The following is a 25,457-nucleotide window of genomic DNA, read 5'->3' as shown; positions in this document are numbered from 1 at the left end:
AAAAAAGTAGCTGAAAGAAGTTGCAGGAAACGCATTGAGTCTTTTGATGATTCGTGATTGAAAGAGAGCAATTTTAGAGCATTTAGTGGCATATTATGCTAGTGAATGAGCAGAAAATGCCGAAAAAAGCGCTTGAAAAAGTAGGATCATTGGAATACCTCGAAAAAGGTAGCTGAAAGAAGTTGCAGGAAACGCATTGAGTCTTTTGATGATTCGTGATTGAAAAAGAGCAATTTTAGAGCATTTAGTGACATATTATACTAGTGAATGAGCAGAAAATGCCGAAAAAAGCGCTTGAAGAAGTGGGATGATTGGAAGACTTCGAAAAAGATAGCTGAAAGAAGTTGCAGGTATGGCATTCAGTCTTTTGATGATTCGTGATTGAAAGAGAGCAATTTTAGAGCATTGAGTGGCATATTATGCTAGTGACTGAGCAAAAAATGCCGAAAAAAGCGCTTGAAGAAGTGGGATGATTGGAAGACCTCAAAAAAAGTAGCTGAAAGAAGTTGCAGGAAACGCATTGAGTCTTTTGATGATTCGTGATTGAAAGAGAGCAATTTTAGAGCATTTAGTGACATATTATACTAGTGACTGAGCAGAAAATGCCGAAAAAAGCGCTCGAAAAAGTAGGATCATTGGAATACCTCGAAAAAAAGTAGCTGAAAGAAGTTGCAGGAAACGCATTGAGTCTTTTGATGATTCGTGATTGAAAGAGAGCAATTTTAGAGCATTGAGTGACATATTATACTAGTGACTGAGCAGAAAATGCCGAAAAAAGCGCTTGAAAAAGTAGGATCATTGGAATACCTCGAAAAAAAGTAGCTGAAAGAAGTTGCAGGAAACGCATTGAGTCTTTTGATGATTCGTGATTGAAAGAGAGCAATTTTAGAGCATTGAGTGGCATATTATGCTAGTGACTGAGCAGAAAATGCCGAAAAAAGCGCTTGAAAAAGTGGGATGATTGGAAGACCTCAAAAAAAGTAGCTGAAAGAAGTTGCAGGAAACGCATTGAGTCTTTTGATGATTCGTGATTGAAAGAGAGCAATTTTAGAGCATTTAGTGACATATTATACTAGTGACTGAGCAGAAAATGCCGAAAAAAGCGCTTGAAAAAGTAGGATCATTGGAATACCTCGAAAAAAAGTAGCTGAAAGAAGTTGCAGGAAACGCATTGAGTCTTTTGATGATTCGTGATTGAAAGAGAGCAATTTTAGAGCATTGAGTGACATATTATACTAGTGACTGAGCAGAAAATGCCGAAAAAAGCGCTTGAAAAAGTAGGATCATTGGAATACCTCGAAAAAAAGTAGCTGAAAGAAGTTGCAGGAAACGCATTGAGTCTTTTGATGATTCGTGATTGAAAGAGAGCAATTTTAGAGCATTGAGTGACATATTATACTAGTGAATGAGCAGAAAATGCCGAAAAAAGCGCTTGAAAAAGTAGGATCATTGGAATACCTCGAAAAAAAGTAGCTGAAAGAAGTTGCAGGAAACGCATTGAGTCTTTTGATGATTCGTGATTGAAAGAGAGCAATTTTAGAGCATTGAGTGGCATATTATGCTAGTGACTGAGCAGAAAATGCCGAAAAAAGCGCTTGAAAAAGTGGGATGATTGGAAGACCTCAAAAAAAGTAGCTGAAAGAAGTTGCAGGAAACGCATTGAGTCTTTTGATGATTCGTGATTGAAAGAGAGCAATTTTAGAGCATTTAGTGGCATATTATGCTAGTGAATGAGCAGAAAATGCCGAAAAAAGCGCTTGAAAAAGTAGGATCATTGGAATACCTCGAAAAAGGTAGCTGAAAGAAGTTGCAGGAAACGCATTGAGTCTTTTGATGATTCGTGATTGAAAGAGAGCAATTTTAGAGCATTTAGTGACATATTATACTAGTGAATGAGCAGAAAATGCCGAAAAAAGCGCTTGAAGAAGTGGGATGATTGGAAGACTTCGAAAAAGATAGCTGAAAGAAGTTGCAGGTATGGCATTCAGTCTTTTAATGATACGGGATTGATAGAGAGAAATTTTAGAGCATCGAGTGGCATATTATGCAAGTGAATGAACAGAAAATGGCAAAAGAGCGCTTACAGTCATTCTTCTGATGATACGTTATTAGAAGCAGCTCTGGAAAGGAAAAGCTTGGGAAGAAAACTTAAGGAGGACAAGGATTGCAGTAGGCTGTATTACCATCAAAGAAGTGGTGTTTTAGTAGAACTATTTCCATTAAACTCAGATTTGTATCCAACTAAATTTACATGGTGCACACTTTCTAGTAGATCAACCACTTATAGATGTATAATGAAAATTCAAGCTCTATTTTATGTGTTTCCACCTTTGATAGGAATTGATGATTAGTGATAGTAAATTCAATATAATTTGTTAATTAATTTCTTCAAGTATTGAATCAAAAACTTTACGGATGCAATTAATATGTAAATATTTCCTAAAATTAGGAGGTCTGGTGTATTTCTTAATTGCCCTTAGGTCTCGACGACTCGAAGCGCTTACTGGTATATTCTAATAATGAAAAATTCAATTTTAGAGAGCTTTGGAAAGATTCGAGTGGAATTCGGTACATAGGAATACAAAGTACAAACGGTGGAAATCTTCCATTACGTGATTAATATTAAAACTAATAGTGAAAATATTCATATGAATCAAATGAAACTTTCTCTCAAACCAGTGGAAATAATTGATTATGACTAATTTTCCAAACGTCGGCCTTCAACAATTAATTGGTAATTTGAAAAAATCAAACTTTTTAATTTATCAAAATTCTTTTGATAAAATTATCGATTTATTAGTCCAACTGAATGAACGAACTGTCTTCAAAATTCGATTTTTTGTAAATTTTCGAAAAAAAATGCTTTCTAGATCTTCTTTTACCTTCCTTTTCATATGTGAATCCCAAATGTATCAATAACACCAAGAAAAAGTGTAAGCAATCTGTTAAGAACAGGTTATTTGAAAAATTGGATCATCAATATGAATTTTGGATCCATATCAGAAAAAAATATCTTAACATAAATTATGTTGATTTTTACGACACTGGTGTTGCTTTGTACGATGTAATTAACCATGGTAAACTTGTAGGGCAACGAAAAAATCCCGTAGCGAATCGAATTTTGTTTACCGAGTTGTAAATTTATTGTATCCAGATGAGAAGGAATCTTCATAAAAGAGCAAACTGACTATTTTAATCGAGTCGAGCTAAAGAAATATTTCTAAATATTTGTTACAAAGTGAATCTTCACAATTTCAATTAAGCTTTATCGTTTCATATAACATTTGTTGTGTTATATAAACAATCTTGTGCTTTCAATAGAAATTAATATGGCTTCAAAATAAATGAGGAGCGATTGATTTTTGAATGTTTTTTACGCGAATTGAAATTTGACCAATTATATTCGATTGAGGAACTTATTCAGATTCCTATTGAATTCTCTTGGAGTGAAAATCATTTTTAAAAAGACATTTTTTCTAAAAAAACCACATTATGTTCTCTAAAATTGTCGTTTTTATCAATATTCCACGTTTCATAATGAAAATATACATTGTGAGCAAAAAATTGACTCAGGCACATTCGTAGCAAAAAATTGTGTACTATGATCGATAAGCATCTTTTTGTACTAAACTGAATTTCATAAAAAATTATCTATCTGCCTCACCACTACCAGTTAGATGTCGAGGTCCCACCGGTCAAGTGACCAGTATGCTGTACATGAGTGTTTCCAAAATGTATCGTCGTTCCCAAGAGATTAGTAACTTTCATTAAAGACGTGGCTCCAGAAGAGAAAGATACGAATTATACAGGGATGAGGCACATTACTTAGATATCAGATATGGTGTTTAAATTGAACAAGAGCTCAGAGAAAGGCGAGGAATGGCTGTGAGTGGCTGGAGAGTCAGATAAAGAATTAAAGCAGCTAACATTCAGTGTTTATCTGAGTGCGGACGTCATCAAATTGAGGTTAAAGTCTTTGTGATAAATATATTCTTGATCTCCTTCGTTATGGTTCCATTCTAGATCATTGTGGAACTCTTGGGATTATTGTAGAAGATTCCAGGTCATTGTGGACATTTACAGATCAATTTTGAAGATTCCAGATCATTATAGCTCTTCATAGATCGTTATGAAAGATTTCAGTTCATTCTGATAGATTTCTGATCATTTTGTACTTTCTTTGATCATTGTGGAAGGGTCTAGAATATTGTGGAAGATTCCAGATGATTATAGAGCTCCACAAATCGTTGTGAAAGATTCCAGTTCATTCTGATAGATTTCTGATTATTTTGTAATTTTATTGATCATTGTGGGAGGGTCTAGGATATTGCGGAAGATTCCAGTACATTGTGGAGCGCTTGACAGATGAAACAATCCATACCTTACATCATCACAGATTATTTCGAGACATTCTGAATTATTCTCGGAGATTTGAGATTATGGAGCTTGATTCCAGTTCATTCTGATAGATTTTAGATCATTTTTTTTTCTCATTAATCATTGTGGAAGCTTCTAGAATATTGTGGAAGAATTCAGATCATTATAGAACTTAGCAGATCATTGCGGGAGATTTCAGATCACTGTGGAACTCTTGGGATTCTTGTAAAAGATTCCAGGTCATTTTAGACATTTACAGATCAATTTAGAAGATTCCAGATCATTATAGATCTTCACAGATCGTTATGAAAGATTCCAGTTCATACTGATAGATTTCAGATCATTTTGCACTTTCACTGATCATTGTGAAAGAGTCTTGAATATTGTGGAAGAATTCAGATCATTATAGAGCTCCACAGATCGTTGCGGAAGATTTCAGTTCATTGTGGAGTGCTTGACAGATGAAACAAACCATACTTTACATATTCACAGATTATTTTGAGACATTCCGAATTATTCTAAAAGATTTGAGATTATGGAGCTTGATTCCAGTTCATTCTGATAGATTTTAGATCATTTTGTACTCTCAATAATCATTGTGGAAGACTCCAGAATATTGTGGAAGAATTTAGAACATTATAGAACTTAGCAGATCAATGTAGAAGATTCCAGATCATTATAGATCTTCACAGATCGTTATGAAAGATTCCAGTTCATTCTGATAGATTTCTGATCATTTTGTACTTTCTTTGATCATTGTGGAAGGGTCTAGAATATTGTGGAAGATTCCAGATCATTATAGAGCTCCACAGATCGTTGCGGAAGATTCCAGTTCATTGTGGAGCGCTTGACAGATGAAACAAACCATACCTTACATCATCAGAGATTATTTCGAGACATTATGATTTATTATTGATTGAATGGCGTGGTTGATTTTCGAATAATTGAATCCCACTTTTTGATCCAGAGTTCATTCATAACTAGAGCCAGGAATATTCGTAGATATTCTGCTTTGATCAAGACTATACAACGACAAACATTCTTGTAAAAAAATCAAACTTCTTTCGATTTATAATCTTTATAGCTCCCCCTTATAACTTTCATTTAATCTCTAATATAATGGAAGTAAATTCGGTATCATCAACCATGAGAAGGTGATAAATGTCACCTATTAAAGCTCCAGCCTAACAGCTTGTCATTATTACAATAATAAATGTCAATCCAGTCTTTTATGATTACCATATTTATCTGAAAGTTTCAGTTCAGGCTGTTAAAAATTAGGCAATTTCCTTTTTTGTACTCGCAATTTAAAGAACTAATAAAGTAAATGATTTTTCTTTTCAAATGGAATATTCTAGTGGCTCCCACTCCGACGCGACGTTAAATTGAATTATTTCGTATTTTAAAATTTCTTCGTGAATATCTATAAAAAACGTTTACCAACCACTACCCTCCGATTGCTTTATGTTAAGTCCGCTGACATCATCAACGACAATATATTGATCGAAGCTTAGAATATCAGGTAATTGCTCTGGATATACCTAAAGCTATGTCCTCCCCCCTTATCAAGTAACTTGCAGACTTCGTTAAAAGATCAATCCATCCAGGTTGCCATCTATGGACACACTTCAGAAAGCTTTGAACATAGAAGAGACTACCCATAATTGGCTAGAAACTTCTACAGTTCGGAGAATAAAGACACTGAATTGACTTTGTTTTACCGATACTATCACGAGTGATGTTTGTCTAGAATGATCCTTCATCGAGCAGCATTTGCTTGATTTAAAGATTTCGCCCACAGGCGCCCAGAACTTCAAATTATTAGGACCCTTCTCAATAGAGAAGTCCAAAACTGTTAAATCAGTTACCAAGGCACGTCTTCCTGTAACATAACAGCCCACAAAAGCTCTAGACTAATATCTATAGACAGACGCACTACTCGAGTGTAATGGGGCTTTTGTACTTGCTCTATAGATGAAATACATTCTTAACGTGAAGGAAAGAATAAAAAAGTATTAGAAATAAAAATTATATGCATATCACCAAAAGAAAATGAAAGGAAGAAAGATAATAGAAAGGAAGCTACGGGTGAAGGGTGCAGGAAATATCATGCAAGAATTAAAATAGAAATCGTACGAATATTACCAGAAGAACATGAAAAAAGTAGTATCAAGATCAAGTCGCAAAGGACTGAATCTTATATAATGAGAACTACAAATTTAAAATGCAAAAAAGGCACAGATACAACAAAATTCACTCAATTGAGCTAAATGACAGATACAATCATAGACAATACTGCATACAAGATGGCTGACGTATTTGACAAATGATTTATCACAGAACACGTTCATAGAACATATGATTAGTGACATATGCATTTGACACATGACTGATGACATACGTGAAATATATGATGCTCGTGATAGTTGACATTTTAGATCCCCTTAACAATTCAAAACGACACTCATTCTCAGATCTAATAGATCAGCTACAAAGTTGAAGTTTATTTTATTTGTATCGATTTCTTTGTAGCAGAATTCGTACGAAATTTCTTGAATGATTCATTATAATTTCAAGTCCGTCTGTTGTTTTAGACACTACCGAGCATAAGAAACGCTCCGAGTTAGTTTTTCCGTAATTCTGGTGGCAAATAAAAAGAAGGACGCGTATTTTCGATTTATAATCCCATCTTATTCACTCTCCTCCATCCCGACTGTTCCGAAATGGACCGTTTTTATATTATCCAGATCAAACAATTTCTGCGCTTATAGAATGTACCGCGAAATAAACAGATTTGATGAGAATGTTACAAATTTGTGATGAAGAAAGAATAAAAATGAATTTTTTGCTTATTCAAGAAACTATTAAAATATTGCCAAGAAGAAGATCTTACATCTAATGAAACAAAATTTAATTTGGATGTATTCGTGTTGGGATATCAGTATCATTAACTCTCTGAATTAAATCCACTGCATTAAATCTACTAATGTTGGTCAATACATTCGAAATTCCTTCCTGAAATTGCAATCAACATCGAATTTTAGCTGCGTTTCATTATCGAATCCAAATTAAATGAAATTGAACTATCCATTACATATACAACACCATAATACATTTTAATAATCGTTTTATGCAGAGGTCGGTAACTCTCTCAAAACATCGGCATCGTAAGTCTGACAACGCTGTCGAAAAATATTGATACAAAGCATTAAATAGTTGTGTATGTGTCTTGATAACACGTGCTCGTCGTGTGGTCACGGCTTAAGAATGATTAACCGCTGGAAGAAAGATTTTCTTCTGTTACGTACGAAAGTAACAATGTTTACCGAATTTCAGCAACAATTCTTGAATTCGCCGCTACCAAATCGTTCTACAGTGTGGAAAATGTACCAGGAATTCTTAAAAACGGGCTCTGTTGCCGACGCGCCGTATTCTGCGCTAATTGAGCAGCCGAACAAAGTATGCAGTTAGGATTATCCGCAGTTCCAGCTTCCTAATTTGTGGTAGGTGAAGCAAGCTGAACGGCACGCAATTAGAATAATTGCGTGCATTGGAATAACTAGAATCCTTACGTCTTTATTAAAGAAGAATCAACTCTGTCTGGGGTGTGTGTGTGGGCAGATATTTATGAGGGAGGTCTCGTGGGTCAGTATCTTTTTGACGGGAAATGCTCGAAGATTTACAACGAACCAAAATTGACAAACATCCGTCATTTCATGCAGGAGGCAGCTTCGCCGAACTACGCGTTATATGAGCGGAAGTACCTCAATGTTAATTTTGAAGAATGGATAAGCAGACGATTCGTTGAATGGCAAGCGCGATCATGTGATTTATTTCTGAGGGATTTTTTCAAAGACCATGTGTTTGCTATAGAATTTGAAACTCCTAGTGGACAGCTTCACGTGCTTCGCTGGACCCGTCACTTCGTTGAGATACGTTGCAGTAACTGATCAAGATGAACATCAATTTGAACACTCACAGTAACCCTTTTCGAATCCTTTTATAATTTCTTTCAATATTTTCATTTTGACGCTGCATGTTTCATCCTTAAGCAATCGGTAATTTCAAAATCTACCCCTCCTTTTATATACCTGAAGAGCTTACGAGTTGTTTTGCAAATAGTAAGGTTGCCCAAGAGCCCTTCAACTGAAAGAATCACTTGGGGATATGGTCGATGAATTGAAATATAATTCACAGAAGATTCTGTACCAATAATTAATCTTGGAAGGGTGCAGTATCATGGTCTAGAAGTTCACTATCAGTTTGAGCTGGAATAAGGTAAAGAGCTCATCAATTGGCTGTTGGTTGGATCCTTCAAGGCAGCCGAAGACGAAGAAAAACTGTCAACTGCTTTTGCTCTGAATGCTACGTCTATTGTTTGAATCGAGTATTCAAATGTTTGGTTTTCAGAGAGGTTATCATCTTGGTTTGCACTAAATGTGACCAAAATGTAATTCACTAGAAATCTCATCAATATAGGGTCTTAACTGGGGCTTAGGAGATTTGATTTTTCGTACCTAAACTTTTACTAGAGACAATAATCGGTCTAGATTATAGAATAGAATCAAGAATTCACCTCGACACTGCTCTCCATGTTATTAGTGAGGGTTTCACTTGTTTTAGACGAATAAGTGGAAAAAGACAACGAGACAACGAGTCCAACAAAGTCACGGCATACACAACATTTTTTAGACGACGCATCCAAGATCCAAAATGTTTTCAATTACCCTGTGTGAAGGAAATAAATAATAGAGAATTTAAACATTTTGATTCTAATTTTTTCTGGTGACACCACTTCATGAAGAGCTCGTACTGTTTTTCCATACCATGCAGGAGATTTATCCGGCAACGAATTAAGAACGGCCGCATTGTTTTCTTTTTCATCATCATTCATTGTTGTTTAACTTCGGAAAAACAAATAATTTAAGAAAATTAAAAATTTAAGGTTATGGAAAATCATCGAGGTGAAACTGTCAACTGTCAACATTGAAGTGGCTAGAGTGACATTTAAGGAAGTTAAAGTTGTCTACTCCAGAGCGCCCCGAAAGTGTTTTGCTCTACGGAACTGTCACTTTCACTTCATGGAACACTCAAAACGCAAAAATATATTTTAAAGATTGAATAGAATGTTTACTATGGAAAATAGTGTGAATCTTAATGTACAAACTTCGATCCAATCAGTTTCAATAGAGTAAACTGTATGCAATCGATTCAATTAAGCACTACTCAAATATTGATACTTGACAGATTTTGATTGGAATCTGTTGTTTCAGTTCCGCCGATAGTGCAGGTTCAGAAGCCCCTTGTCGGAGCCCCTCTTCAAACGAATGTGAAGCTCAAGTGCGACGTGGAAGCTTTCCCGATATCGAATAACTTCTGGACTATAGGAGAGGAGATGGTTTTCAAAAGGTAAGAGACGTGCCGACAAAACAATGCAACTATTCAGAATCGACTATCGGTTTGCGGGTTGGAATGTTCCTTGACGTGAATTGAGTTGGTGAGAAGTTGAAATATTCCATTTAGTTAAGCAAATATTATTTCTAGATTTGTTCATCATATTGTTTAGAAAAACGTCAAAATTATTTTTCCATCATTTTTGTGTTTCCTTTGTTAGTCCAGGTACTGGAACTGGGACTCTCCTCGTACGTATTGCGGTCCATAAGTTTACTTTTAATTATATGTATCCTTAATGTCAAAATGCCAATACCCAACATAATTAATTTCATCGCCGCTGTTAAATCTTTTACCTATCAACTTGGTCTTCAGCTTTGCCAACAAAAAATAGTCGGACGAGGCTAGATCAGGACTATATGGTGATTGTTCAATCTCAGTGAGGCTACATTCATGTACAGTATCTTTGGAAGGAGGTTTCGGCTGATTTTGTCTCGGTTTTGATCAATAATTTTTCGCCGCAACTGTCATAGTACGTCAGAATTAAATGCCACGTCCACAGTTGTATTTGATACCTCAAAAGTATTCAAGAGTTTATCCTCGCAAGCCTTAAATATCGTATCCATCGATTTTTTCAGCTTTCCGATGCCGCTCCATGGTATCATCACCTTGAAAATATCAGTCTGGGCTTCAATTTCTTTTGTATTTTGACGCCACTGTAAAAGTCTGATTCTTATACTCAGAGAAACAACCTACGTTTTTTCTTTGATTCGTCTTGGTGCTATTTCTTCTTTAATTAATAATTTTATAATTGAAGTGAATTCAATTTGAAACAATTTTCAAAAAATCTTGACTGAATGGTGGTACGAGGTCTACTATAATAAAATTGATCGAAGCAGCAAGTTGAAACTTTAGTTAAAGCTTGTTGTGACTTGTCCTTAATGCGTGCATAAAATTTTATTGCTTGTAGAAGTGAGAATAAAAAATAACAAAGGATTCCGCCGCTTCCAGTGGTGATAGTTCATTTTTTATTTTCCAGTGATAAACATACTTTGATGGAAAAGAAGAACGGATACAAAACAGTGATGCTTTTGACTATTCACAATGTAACTGAAGCAGATATTGGAACCTATACTTGTACCGCACAAAATGCTATGGGGCGATCAGAAGATTCGGTGAGACTTTACGGTATGTAAACATATTTTGTAACAAATAAAAATTGATGTTTGATGCTACTGTGGTGAAATTTTCGAGGTTGTTGGTTATGAAAATAGCTCTTAATTAATATATAACCTCAAATATAATCTGTCATAGGTGGTGAGTAGAAATTTGAGGTTAGGAAATAGGGAAGAAGTCGCTAGGTACCAGATCTGGTGAAATAAATTGGTGTTTAACCAGTTCGTGAGTTTTAGCCATGGAAATCACCGAAATGTTAAAAAATGCGTTATGATGATTAAGACAAATTTGCTTTCTTCTAATACTTCTTAAAATTTATCAAGCAATGATTCATATAAATCTTCTATTATTAATTTATGTTTTTAAAGATACTTAGTGAATACAATTACATGAATTTTCCCAAAAAACAGTCTTGGTCCATTGTCTTGATTGTTTATTCATTTCAAGAGTGTAGTGGAGGATCTAAATATCATTTACAGTTATGAATTGACCGGGTGTCTCAATAAAATGACTCTCGGCCATATCTCGGGAACCGTTAATAGTACAGCTTCGGGAAAAATACACAAACGCTTATATTGAAAATGATGGGCGACAATTTGAACATTTAGGTCGTCACAAACGAGGTACCTCAAGTTATATTTCCATTTTAACTTCCATAACGCAGTTTTCCGGTGACAACATAAATAATAATGACATAATAATTGGAATTATTATTAATAGAACAAGGAAAGACAATTTTGAGAAATCGAAAAATGTTAAAATCCGTTCAGTCAACTTGGAGTAATTTATGTTTGAAGGAAATGCTTGAAATTTACACATTTCTTAGGATATCTCGTAATACGAAAAAGATATCGACATGCGGTTTTCGCTACTCAGTTGCTAATTAGGTCTACTATCATATTCCTTAAGTAAAACTGCATGTTTCCATTCAACATTTTTCAATGATAGCTAGATTTACAAAAATAAATAAATAGCGCCCTGTAGTGTATACGTTACTCATTAGGTTGTTTCGAAATTATAAATCTTACATTGGTAGAAAGGAGCTCTCTCCAAAAAGACTAAGTTTGCATAGATAGGTTAAGTGGAACTGGACTGAAAGGCGTTTTTTCATAATAAAGTTCCCGCTTCCCCCCACCTCTTATTTGAAGAGATAGACTAAAACTTGTAAAATCAAATATACGCTGAATTTCTTGAAGAATACGATAATCATAGTTGAAATGCATCTTAATTTCTAAATTATTCATTTTATAATTTTTGGTTTCTAATTACGCCCACTAGCGGTGGACCTACAACTCTGTAAATAATTTCCAGGTTTTTCTCGAGGTCACTTTTGTCATAATTTTTTTTTCCCGAAGCTGTACTATAAACGCTTCTCGAGATATGGCCGAGAACCATTCTTATTGGGACACCCGGTACACTCGAACGCGCTTTTGGACTAAAACGATAGCATCTTTCAACTCTAGTCTCAATCCATCTGCTGACAATTACTTATTCATCGAGAATTGATATTGATAAGTATTTAAAATGAAATTATAATTTTGTTGTTCTAGAGATAAAAATTCCAACAACTACCACGACCACCACCACAACAACTCGTGCAACAACAACAACTACAACCAGTACAACTGAATCAAATCTAATATTGGGTAAGTTATGTTAAATATCGTTATAATTTGGACACTGTGTACATTATACATCACTCAATAAGTCTTGTAACTGACACACAGATGGCGCTCCCATTGTCAAATCTTTACGAAGTACCAACTTTGAAAAGACGTTTCGATTAGTCACAAAAAATGACTGTCATTTAGGTGAAGTTGATTTTGTTATTTTCAAAACGATTTCGTGTGTTAATTGATGAAAAAAATACTGGACAAGCTAAGCAATGAGTGTTATCATAAAAGAACAATTTTTTTGTGAATTTGTTGAATTTAATCGTGGTCGTTACTACTGGCTATTCGCTGATCTATAAAAAAAACTGTCGGGTAAGAAATTAAGCTGAAATGGAGAAGCAATTGCTGAAACTGAAGCCTATTTTGAGACAAAAGACAAATCCTTCCACAAGCACGGCATCGAGAAGTTACAGAATCTCTGGACTAATTGTATTGGTGTTGAATCGATGAATAAAATTGATTTTTGGCAAAAAATTGTTTTTTTTTTCTAGTTAGTCCCACTACTTATTGATTAATTGTTATTTTTTGCTCTTACGAATAATAAACGCGTGAAAGTTTTTCAAATTCCCCTAACACAAATAAACACTTATCCAATCTGTGGACATAATCGAATTTACTGTTTGCTGGCAACAATAAAACCCAAATTATTTCAGTGAATATAAAACCGCGTCCATGACAGTTTTATACTCATGATTGCGCTGAGTAGAATTATTGGACGTTCGGGCGCAAATTTAATAAAGAATTTTCAATAACTTATAAATTTTATGCTTCATTTGACTCGCTGAATTATAGAAAACCCTAGAAATGTCCGACGTCTGCTGTCTTTTTATATTTTTCGATTACCTCTGAAAATTCCTTTCGTCTTCTCGTCACCAAATTGCAAGAGCTATTTTTTTTTTCGTTCTCTATATTAGAATTAACAGATTTTTAAATAGAAGTTTTGCGTTAAATGGAAATACTAGAAATCCAATAGGAAAAATGTTTTAGAAACAACCGCCAGATCAAAAAAAATAGTCGTTGTTGAATTAATATACACAAACGCGCGCGTGGGAGAACCTGAGAGCCTGTCATTTTGACAGGCCTTCACTTTCCTTCACCTAGTCTCCTCCATCTCCCCTAAGTTCTATGGAAGATTGTGGAGCTCTTATCTTTTTGTTAAGAGCTAGCCAATTGGTTATACACCGAATGGTCCTTCGTCTTCTTCACAGCTGCTGATACAGTGCCTAGTTACCGTGTCGGGAAGTCCGTTACAAATTTACGAGACTTTCCATGCTTAATAGGTTATACCAGGGCTGGTATTCAAGTTTTGCAAAATGGAAACACTGTCAAATTTGACATTGCCATTATGAAGTTTGACATTTTTTAACGTACTCAGAACGTGTTGTCGTACGAGTACTACCTGAGTTGTTTACAGAACATTGATTTTATATTAAGGCCTCAATTACACTCGTATATATTCAAAATAGCATGAAAATTTAACTGTAAGAAATATTTTTTTGCATAAGATACTGCGTAATTGAAAAATCGTTAAATCAATTCAAAAGCGGTGTTTCAAATGATGTCTATAAGATTATGACAGGCAAGACGAACCAAATACAACAAAAGTTGTTTAAACCCGAAGCAATTGGTCTTTTTTTTGGTATGAGCTGAACCTGAGCTTCCAATCTACAGGAAAAAGATCAATTTTATAATTTGCATATCGGACTTGTTGGGAATTTTTTAATACGATTGTTGTATCCCATCTGGTTTAGACTTTAGGCTTCATCGATGTTCAAGCCTTTAAGAAGTTTTACCAGATCTCGGTGTTAAAATTCTATTTCTGGTATCGAAGAACCAGCTCTTGGTAGCTTGGGTGATAGTTGGTGAAAGGAACAGTCGATGTTTTCATCATAAAAAATAAGCTCATCAAATAATTAACGTAGTTGCTTCTTTTTTTTATTTCAGAAATTACCAGTGGTATAAAAAGTACTGCACAACCGCTGTTTGGAAGTATGAGTAAGTATGATGAATGACTTCGTTTCTTCTATTCTATTTCAACAAATAAATGATGATACAACATTTAGCGACAACATGATCCCTATTAATATACAAAATTGTAGCAATTCTGCATGTCTTTGAATACATCCCCGATGTAATAGCGATTTTCCTAGAGTAACTATTATCCAGTGTCCATTCGTATATATCAAAGAAGTAGAAGGGCTTCTTGTCACTTTAGACTCATTCATACGAGCTTCTTGTGGTCTTAGATCATTTGGCCACGAGAAAGAACTAATTATAAGTACAATGAGCTTATCACAATTTGCTATGAAAGATTCGTTGTCCCAATTATCATTACAAAGAATCTCGAAAAAAAATCAATCCTTATCGTTGGCTTATGTCTGCTTTGAAGCTATGAATAGCACCGAAAATGTTCTAGCAATGGATTCTTCGTCTTTGAAGAGAAATCCTGAAAAACTCCAATAACAATGAAAACAAAAGCTTAGCTTTTATTCGAATTGTGATCAATGTGATCAACAAACCTTCTATGGAATCAGTACTACAACTCTTCTTTCACCATATAAACATAACCTCAATTCGAAATTGCTGACGGCACCATGAAGAAATGCAACAAGCTTCGCAACAATCGAGTTTTCATCACATATATGTGATCGTGTTTTTTAACTAGCAGATAAACTGTTAATTAGGTCAAGATACAGTGAAGTAACTTATACTTTTGTTATCTACACTTGATCTAGTCGTCAAAATAGTTAAAGTGTATTGAAATTAAGTCTAACGAACAATCTAGAGTGATTTCTACTCCATTTATGGACATATTCAGAGTTTTATCCACTCAATAGTTCACACGACTCATCGATCTTTCTTCTACGTTCTAAAATGTCCAAGATCATAGATTGTCTTCAATTCTAATTGTTCTATCATATATTGAGTCGAGCATTCTCAAATTATGTTTTGGAAGCCGATTTTAAATGATCGAGCAATGGTCACAAGATGGATGAATCTCGGTCTTATAGAAGCTTCAAGTTTTTATGAAGCTACACCTAGCAAGCGGTGATGGTGATATATTATGTCTAGATAAAACCAAATCCTGAGCCACAGAGTTTAGGTCTTTATCAAACTAAATCAAATTGCTTCCACTCTATTCCAAACATGTTTCCAAGATCGGTATTGATGGGTTTAAGATTGAGTTTATGGTGTAGATCGTTGATTAACAGGCAAAAGACAGTAGGTTACAAAACGCATCCCTGAGGAACACCAGCGTCGATTTTAAACTATTCTGAGATGCACAAACTTTTTCACACACAAAATAAAACTTTCAACACTCACATCATGAATAACTGTCCTTCTATAACTTCTTTATTCACCAGATTTAGTGTCATGACTCTTGCATGAGATAAAAAATTTTGGTTTATAATAAGTTTCCTTTTCAGAGATTCAGTCCTGGTTCATAAAAGATTATTTCTTATAGGATTGTCAAGTATATCTCGAAAATTTTCCAAAAAACCTATTTTCTAGTGTCTATTATGTGAAAAATTGTTATTGGGAAATTTTTCTTAGAATCAACGTCTGTAGTGAACAGACATTCAATCAATTATTTTTATAAAATCTTTTTGTAAGCAAGCAAATAATAAAACTTATCAGTTAATTAAAATTAGAAATCTTTCTGAAATATTAAAATTGAAAAGAACATTAATTAAAGATTCTAATTTCGATTATTTCTTTGACAAAACTTAATTAACAATCAAGCGACCTGTCCCCGGAGAGCGACGAAACCGCATTCCCCCCAATTTGAGTTTATTTTGTCGTTACAGGTGGGAGAGTGATCGATGAAGATCCCTCGGAAAACTGGCTATATCCTAGCGTCGACCCCGCGCCCCTAGAATTGGAAACACATTCCGATTCGCGATCGAACAAAGGACTATCCCTTATTTTCCATTTGACTCTAAGTTTCTTGGTAACGTTGATTGCTTTTCTTAGGTGACACGTAAGTTGTTATTAAGAGAAGGCTGCTGTCAGAAAGATCCGTGTTAAACGATGTAGAAATGCGGAATCACACGGACATCTGGATCAAAATAATTCAATAAGTCTGCGGGATAGAATAGTAGAAGTTATATAAGAAGATTGAGTATAAAAAAAAATAAAAAATGTTTTAGTAAATTGAACTAGACGACGTTAGGAAATTTTGATATAACGGCGTTGTTATTTTTGCAGATTGGTATATTTTTGTGTCTTTTTTTTCCTAATATATATATCATTTAAGCTAAATAAGTAATATTTTTTAGCTATAGCTCTATAAAATTGATCGTAAATAATTAGTTTATAGCTCAATATGTATTAATCGGTACCAATAAAGCAGCTCAATTTTGGATCAAAATCTAGCTGCTAAAACATTTTTTTTTATATATTTATTCAATTGTACAAAGGTATATTGTAAGTATGTCATATCAGTGCTCAATGGAATAGAGCTTATTTAGTGAAAATAAAGCAAATAACATGTTCCGATCAAATTTGATCGAACACGAAACGAGAATCATCGACCAGCCATCGCGTTTACCAGATTTTACTGCCCTAACTTCATTATCGTTTTTAAACTTGAAAATTCGCTTTGATGAAGCCATAAAAACTGTATGGAAAATTGTATTAAGCATGCCATGAATACGTGAAAATGTTTTTAGGTCATTTTGACTCAACTTTGATCATAAATTTACTACAGGGAGAGTAGTTATCTTTCGGTCCTTTTTATTAGAAATGTATACTTCAAATCAACAAAAATTCAATATTCAAATTTTGTTTCAAGGTATTAGGTTATCTACCCTGCTGTATATTACGATCTGATAAATCAAAAACTCTCCTTTCATCATCAATTTCCCCTAGAGATATTAACAACAAATAGTTTAATATAGGACAGACGCCATAGGAATTGTGACATAGAATATACGAACAAAATTAATTGTGATGGGGCTTATTTCGTTCTCATTGAATTGTTTAGAACAATAATTCACATTTTCCGCATTAGTTATGATGTTAGGATCATATGAAGTGGTTATACTTCATAGATGACTTTCAATATTCTTTTGAATTTAATGGAGACTTTCCTATTACAGCTAGAGGTGATGGCATCAAAAATTATATCAAATTAATATAAAATCAACGATATTCCATTGTTAAGAATAGAAACCGGAAACTTCAATTTCTTTTTAAGACAAAATCTGGTTCACTTCAACTAATAGAGTCTCTTTGATTGGAAGATTATGCTTCTGAGGTCCTATTAGGAGTAATTTGAGCATTGAATCTCCTTTACCTCAAGTTCATCAACACTCCTCCTTTCTTTGGCTACAGCGCCCTTAACGCATAATTCTTGAAAAAAGCGGAGAAAGAAGAAGAAGAAGAAGGAAGATCATAATTTATTGTTTTTTGTTAACGCTAATTTGATGATAAATAAAGCATGAATTTCAGGTTTCAGTAGTTTCTGAATACAAGAATTAGGAAAACTGGAGATGTTGTGAAAGCTCAAAGGAGATGTTACGCAATGGTAAGGCCGAAAACTGTACATTCATTAGAACTTTTAGCAAATACAATTTTAGAAGAGTAGTGCAGAAATCGTCATCATTATCATGCCGTTTAATCTTTTGGATTATGGATAGTCCTTGGGGCGCCTACAGATCATTTTATTGGGGTGGATTACTCCCCTTGATCTTTTTTTATCGTTTTTTGTTAATCCTTGCTTCGTTTGTCAGCTTTTTCCAATTTTTTCCATTTTTGAATTTTACTTTCTAGTCTACTATTTCTAGGATTCTAGTAACTTCTCCAGTTTGGTTTCTCCAGGTATTTATTGGTCTGTTTCTACCTCTAAACTTTGATATTAAGCAAAAAACAATAACTTCATGCAAAATCCATATTGAATCGAACTGTTTTGTCCAAAATCTGAGTTTGAATTACAACAAGAAAATAATTTTCGATATTTAATATTCATATCATATATAGAAAACGTAGTAGTAACTCAGCCTGTATATACATATTACGAGGCTAGTTCAAATGAAAACGTATGAAGCGATGCCATGTGTATAATGATGCCCAAGACATAAAGCTAACTTTGTATTCAAAAACAGAAATCAATATACAAAGTGTATTCTCCAGTTTATTGTTTAACTTCAAATGCTACCTTCAGAGATGATTTTCCAGCTAACCAAATAGAAATCATAGAGCGCTACCTGGTATTAACCCAGAAGATTTATGAGAACATGCATAGACTGCACATAACTGTCTATATAAGTACAAAACCTTAGCACCAATTGAATCTCTGGTACTCTTCTTCTTCTTAACGTGCCGTATCAAATCTCCTTGGCGATCAGCATGGCAAAAACTCCCTCTATCTTGAGCTAGTCTAAATAACTGTCCTGCTTCTCTTATCCCAATCCATTCTCTCAATATTCTTCGGACAAGAGGCTTGTTTCCTTCCAATTCCTCTACGATCTTCAGCTTTGGTACTCTACAAAAAAGTTTCCATGCAGCTCCTCTTATGGTTCTTAGAACTTTTTCGAATCTAGCTTATCCTTCACCATCATTGTCTCCATCCAAATTCTCGTCACTAGATGAAGCAAAACGTTATAGTGACAAATGGTTTGGTAGTTAAGATGTTTCTTGTATTTTTATTTCAACAACTCTCATTTAAAACTATGTAGTACTTTCATATCAAGGTCGCGATGTCTGAAAATACCATGTTGTTATGGAATAACGAAATTAGACTATAAGCTTTGACAATATTTATTAAGGTTGAATCCCACAAGGATTATCACGGGTACGTATGAATATTTTCAATTTCCAGCTTGTTGATTTCCAGATATCACCAAAAAGAAAACATTGCAAAAGAGTTAATGAGACAGCAAAGCATAAATATAAAAAAAGATGAATATTCAGTCGTTTGGTAGATAGAGATTCATTGGAATTGGCCCTGATATAGGAGTTGCTCCTCTGCAGAGCTAAGGTTGTGGTGATTGTGATTGCGCTGCTTCAGGCTAAAAAATCTTGTTGTGTTTCTGTTTATTTTTAATAGGGAAGCGGATACAGCTGCAGCTGCAGCTATCTTTGGCCATTTGACCGATTCTCCAGGTCACAGGAAAACCGCAGAAAACCTGCAACAGCGACAATTACAGTCGGTTGAGGTCGTAGTGATCTCATACGACAGGCGAGACTAGACAAGAGTTGTTTTAAGAGTTTCCGACCACAATCTGAAGATGTTAGCACCCATTGGAAAAAGTTGAGAAATAAATCTGCGTATACGTCACTAAAATGCATCAGATTTAACTTTTCCCTGCATCCTAACCACAAAGTTTCACTTGCAGCACAAGAATTTTTATCGATTTCCTTGAAATCCTTGCTTATGTTAATCACACAAGATTTTGATTTTTAGTTATTTTTCACAACATCCAATTCCCATATCCGCTTCATTAGTATCTATAATAAAAAACTTTCTTTACCTTTTTGATTGTTGTGTAAACCTCATCGTATTATTTGGTTCCCAGCTCTTCATTCATATGCATGGTATACCTATGGGTCATGTTTGAGAGGTTTGATGGAGCATTTTCAGATCAAAATACCCACTAGAAAAAGCCGCGAGCAATAAATAGTAAATAGATAGTAAAGAAGTGTTGAAGACACTGAAGGGTATTTAGTGTATGCACCAAATTCCATATTTTCTTGCACCAAAGCCCTATAACAACGATCAAATGAAGTGGAAAGATACTCAAAGTCTAAAACAATGCAAATAATTCCATAACCAAAGGTCTGAGGAACTTCTTGAGATATCCAGAATCGATATTTAACTGGTGATCTTGTAAAAGGTCATTGCACCGTCAAATAACACCTTAAAACGATAGACTTGGTACAGAACAACTGTAGATTCTGTGAACGAGCTATGGAGATGACAGAGTGAATATCTTGGCCATTTCAGAATCTCAATCTAGTACTGTATCTTTAATAGATTTATGAAATCATTATAGTTGATTAATTGATGAAGGAAATTGTTAAAATTTCAAGGATTATATGCCTTTGTATGTATTCCATGTAATCCGGAAAGGGACGATGTTATAGCTCCCTAAAATAACCTTCCAGATATAAATTTTCCGTAAATTTATAATTAATTCATATTATTTCGTATATTTTTCCGTAAATGACCTTCATGGTTGTTGAGGTACACTTCATACCATAGGAAATACCGATCCAAGACTGCTCCATTATACTTATATACCAAGGGAAATCAACATGAAGGGAATTGTTTCTGTAAATATTTCAATGTCGAGAATTACGAAGTTGGCGTTTTTTAGATGAAATGTTACTATTTGAATATTAACAATTGAAATGAATATTTTGTTTCCATATTAGTCACAAAAGAAGTGAATTCGAATATTTTACGATATTAAAAAGGAATATCTCATCTAAAAATCGTATTTTATAAAAAAATAAATATACCAGGTGTACCGAATTATCATGAGTATTTCTAATTATATAATCAAAATTTGAATGTAAAATGTAAATGAATGTACATATCCTGCCTAGACGCAGTAATATTGTTGAATATTGTATTGAAATAAAAGTTATCTATGTAAAAAGTATTTTATTTCGTTTCCCTCATCCCCTATTCGACTTCACATAGGATATTCCACTCCAATCATTATTTAAAACAAAATGAGTGCAACTTAAAATGGGTTATTTCAATGAGATTTTCCATGGTATCCTATTACTTCTAATGCACGAACCTTCATCGCTAGCTTAGGAATCGATATGGAGCTAAAACATCACAACCCTAATTAAAACTTTAATCAGAGTATATCGTTTCAGGAAAATAATAATCTACTCGTTGTACAAATTAATTCCACAAACTAGATATAGTTTAAACAATGATATAGTAGGGAAACAACTTTAAATAAAAACTATGAAATGTATTCTTTTATTTTGTTTGTCCCATATAGTTCTATATCGTATAACATTTTATTATCCACCACTACTTATGAAATTAATTATTCTTTTTATATTCCACCATGATTTTTAATTATTAACTAACTCTAGTTGCTAAACAAACTCGAATATATAACAGAAAGGAATTCCTAGAGGTCTAGGAAGTGAACAATTGAAGTAATTGATTAATAAGCCTTCCTACAAAAAAACTATATAAAAAATCACCGCTATGATCAAACGAATTCTTCCAAAACAGGTCCCACTTCACGGTCTATGTTGTGGATAGATTCGTAACAATAACAAGTTCCATTTATCGTTAATACTGTTCAACTTAGTTTGTATAAATAAAATTTTTTAATTAATTATCAATATTAGTAACATATCACATGAATTGACTAATATTGGACCTAAGAACAGCATTCGACTCAATTCAAAGGAACAACGTCAAAGGTATATAAATTAGAAATAATTGGCAATGATGATATTTGCTGATGCCTCGCTTTTGAAGCCTGACGGACAGGTTGGTTGGTACGCAAAAAGTAATTAGACTTCTGTCTAGAATTGCAGCTTGCACTGTTGCAAATGCAACATTTTCCATTAAATAATCAACTAAACTTTATCTGCGCTTGCTTTTGATTAACAAATAAGTAGAATCACAGAGAGATGGAAGTACTAACAACAATTTAAATAGAAAAAAAATTGTTAATGGAAATTATGATAAGGAAAAGCAAAATAATGATAATAAACGAAAAAAATAGAAATAAAATCAGACTAATTGGGAAATAAGATTAATTAGAATGAAGAAAGCAAAAATATATACCGTACACCGATAAAACACTATTTAATAAGAAGAAAATATCAAAGAAAGTGCTTATACAATATAATAACAGTTAAGAAAGAGGTTAAACACTGTCCGTATGTTTCAATTTTCATGTTTCATTTTCCGTACACATTCTTTGTCAACTCCATTTTTGACGTAGAAGAACAATACAAACTTGACCATCTTGGAAAAGCTGAAACCTTCTCAAAAACACATTTATAATAATAATAAATCAATTAAGGAAAAATCTTGTCATCGCTAGCTTCCCAAATTGAACCACTAGTTTTCTTAATAATAATTACAACACTAGATCCTTTTAACTATAGCACAAACTACAGCACATTGAGTATGAATTCTAGTGCGACGTTTCGTACATTGTATCATATCACAAAACGTTGAACTATTTTCTGTTTTTTGTTTTTGGCATTTCGACAAAAATTGGTGGACTTATTGTTTAGGTTTATTCTGCCTAGCTGTAATTTGTACAAGCTACTTGTTATTTCCACTGCTTTCTGAACGATTGGAGCTTTACAAGAAACCGAAGTACCATCTGGATTCGGATCTGCTGAATCGTTTACTGACGTTGTCATTTCTATACTCAACATATCATCAAAATATCTTTCTTCGTGGTATATCTCGAGATAATATCCACTGATGGTCTACCAAATGCTTTACTATTATTAAGAACGGAGTTTTTTCATCAGAATGCGTCTTGATTGTAGCAGTACTACATGACTACATCCATTCAAACCGTAATAACCATTTTTGTATCCGGCAACAATCATTTTCAGACCACAATCCATATTTTTGACATTGAAATCTTGAAAATTCTGTTTTGTATAAAAGAAAAGTGGTTATCGAAATTGAACCAGTTCAAATTCAATTTCCAAATTGGAAAAAGCAAAAAAGACATTCCTATTTTTGACTATATAGATTTCAAAAGTCCGTCTCTGTGTTTTTGTGAAGAGATTGTGAATAACAATCTAATACTCATGTAGCAAACGTTATATTTAAAGAAAAAACAGATCCATATGTACCCGTAGCTTTGTTATAATTCAAATTTTTGAAATATAAATCTATTTATACCTACGAATCACGAAAAACTGTTTTTAGATTATTGGAAAAGCTACTAAACCAACTTGGCACGCGCTCAAAGCGGAAAAAAAACGAGAAAAAGAACGGACAATAAATAAAAGTTAAGAAATACATCACCATCCATCATCTTTTTATTCAGAAAATTTAATAATAACTTCACAGTAAACTGATTTATATGTCCATCGCCTCGTTTTATCACTAGGGTATTTTTTATTAAGAGAAAGATTTAAAATTAGATGAAATACACAATGAAATGTCTGATTTCGAAGACGAATGTATAATAATTGGATGACCTTGAGTTTTGGTTACAAATGACGATACGACATAGATTAACAACACTCTCACTTTACAGATCATTTTATCTCCTTTTCATTTACATTCAAGTGAAATGAGACACTGAAAGACCACATCAATAACCACCATTAGCATTCGTGATCCAATTGTCTGTTACTCGAAGCGAAAAATTGATTTAGTATTGTCTACTTATTTACTTATTTTAATGACAAAATCTGACAACGTGTCCTCAACCTCGGTTCATACAACTGACTAAAACACACGATCTCAAGCTTGTGCAGATCGCTGGTTGAAACTCTCACTTGTGAGACTGAAAGAGAACTGAGTGATGAAAATCTGAGTTTTGACGTACACGGAAAACCGCGTTAGTTTTTGTCATATTTATTTTGTTGACTGTTGAAATTTTACAACAATCTGATACATAGATTATTTTTAATATCAATATCTTTTCTTTTAAATTAGCCATTCAGGAACGACGATCTTCTGCAGGAATGTAAACTATTTGGACCAAGTTTGAAGGATGAATATGTCAAAATATAGAAACATGATTTGAAGAAGTTCGCGTTAATATCAGAATAGAGTAGATTCATATCGTACTCTCCTTTATATCTATGGCTTTCACTTACTATCTACGCTCTAATATTCTCATTATCCCTTTTGTTCTTCATTATCCATTCACCCTCAATATTTTCCCCTCCTGTGCTAGTATCATCACCAGATTCATTGTCAGTTGTCTCAATTTTTCTATATCCGCTATTTGTACAATATTTTTCTTGGTTTGCCTCTTTTTCTTTCTTCCTATAGTTCTTAATTTCCATTATCGTTTTGTTTGATTGTTTCTTGGTGAAAATTTCATTACTTATTGTATCCATCCTAGTTTTCCCATCCTATCTAATCTTAAAAACAAAAATTTTTACTCACACTTGCATCCTTCCTCAACCAAAAACGTATTTGGAAATTTCTTTCGGGCTGATTCCTAATTTTACCTTGCGTATAATGATACGTTGTTTTCAGTACTTAGGATTAATTGAAAATCCTTGACGCTCCCTACGGGAATAGATTCTTTAATGGAATTGTGTCATTGATGAAACTCATTTTTTTATTCCATTCGGCCATTTCAAGAGTATTACGTCACAATTAACTGCTGCTAATCCGAGGAACACTATAAAATTGATTAAACTATTAAAAGCCCAATTAGTATGTAAAAACATATTAAGTTACTCAACTTTATTAAGAATACTTACAAGGGTTAATCGAGAAGTTAGTTTAGGTTAGACAGGAAACCAGCAATATCGAAGGGGAATATGACGCATAACGGTTTGATAAGAAATTACAAGAAAATAATCGAATTTAAAGAAACAGAAAGTGCAGCTTCGGACACTTCGATGATTACCACGCACCGTATCCACCAAATTTGGTGTCTAGTGATTCTTTCTATTCCTAACCACAAAGTTTCACTTGCAATTGATTTGGAACACAGCTACAATTATTTAAAAGAGTTAAAAAGGATATTTTTCAACACCATTAGATGCGTGGAGATTCATTAATTGATTTAGCTTCTTGTATTGTATATGGCACAGAATATATCAACGATGTTTACTTCTGGCTTGGTGAAATTAGATAACGGAAACTTTTTTCTTTTATGACCATTTTAAATACGTCGAATCTTTGTACCATTT

The 25,457-nt window shown here is 33.8% G+C and overlaps 1 protein-coding gene across 1 annotated transcript in view; it reads left to right on the top strand.

Moving 5' to 3' along the window:
• The window catches only part of LOC130447428 (lachesin-like), a 102,820-nt gene extending 81,597 nt beyond the window's left edge, over positions 1-21,223 (top strand). The window contains exons 7-11 of the mRNA XM_056784241.1: positions 9,651-9,786; positions 10,808-10,956; positions 12,495-12,590; positions 14,562-14,612; positions 16,427-21,223. Coding sequence (XP_056640219.1) covers positions 9,651-9,786; positions 10,808-10,956; positions 12,495-12,590; positions 14,562-14,612; positions 16,427-16,596 — 602 coding nt within the window. The 3' untranslated portion in view covers positions 16,597-21,223. The remainder of the gene's footprint in view (positions 1-9,650; positions 9,787-10,807; positions 10,957-12,494; positions 12,591-14,561; positions 14,613-16,426) is intronic.
• The last annotated feature ends 4,234 nt before the right edge of the window (positions 21,224-25,457 follow it).

This window comes from Diorhabda sublineata, chromosome 8 (genome assembly GCF_026230105.1).
Source record: "Diorhabda sublineata isolate icDioSubl1.1 chromosome 8, icDioSubl1.1, whole genome shotgun sequence".
Taxonomy (NCBI): Eukaryota; Metazoa; Arthropoda; class Insecta; order Coleoptera; family Chrysomelidae; genus Diorhabda; species Diorhabda sublineata.
This window is presented reverse-complemented; position numbering and strand designations above follow the sequence as displayed.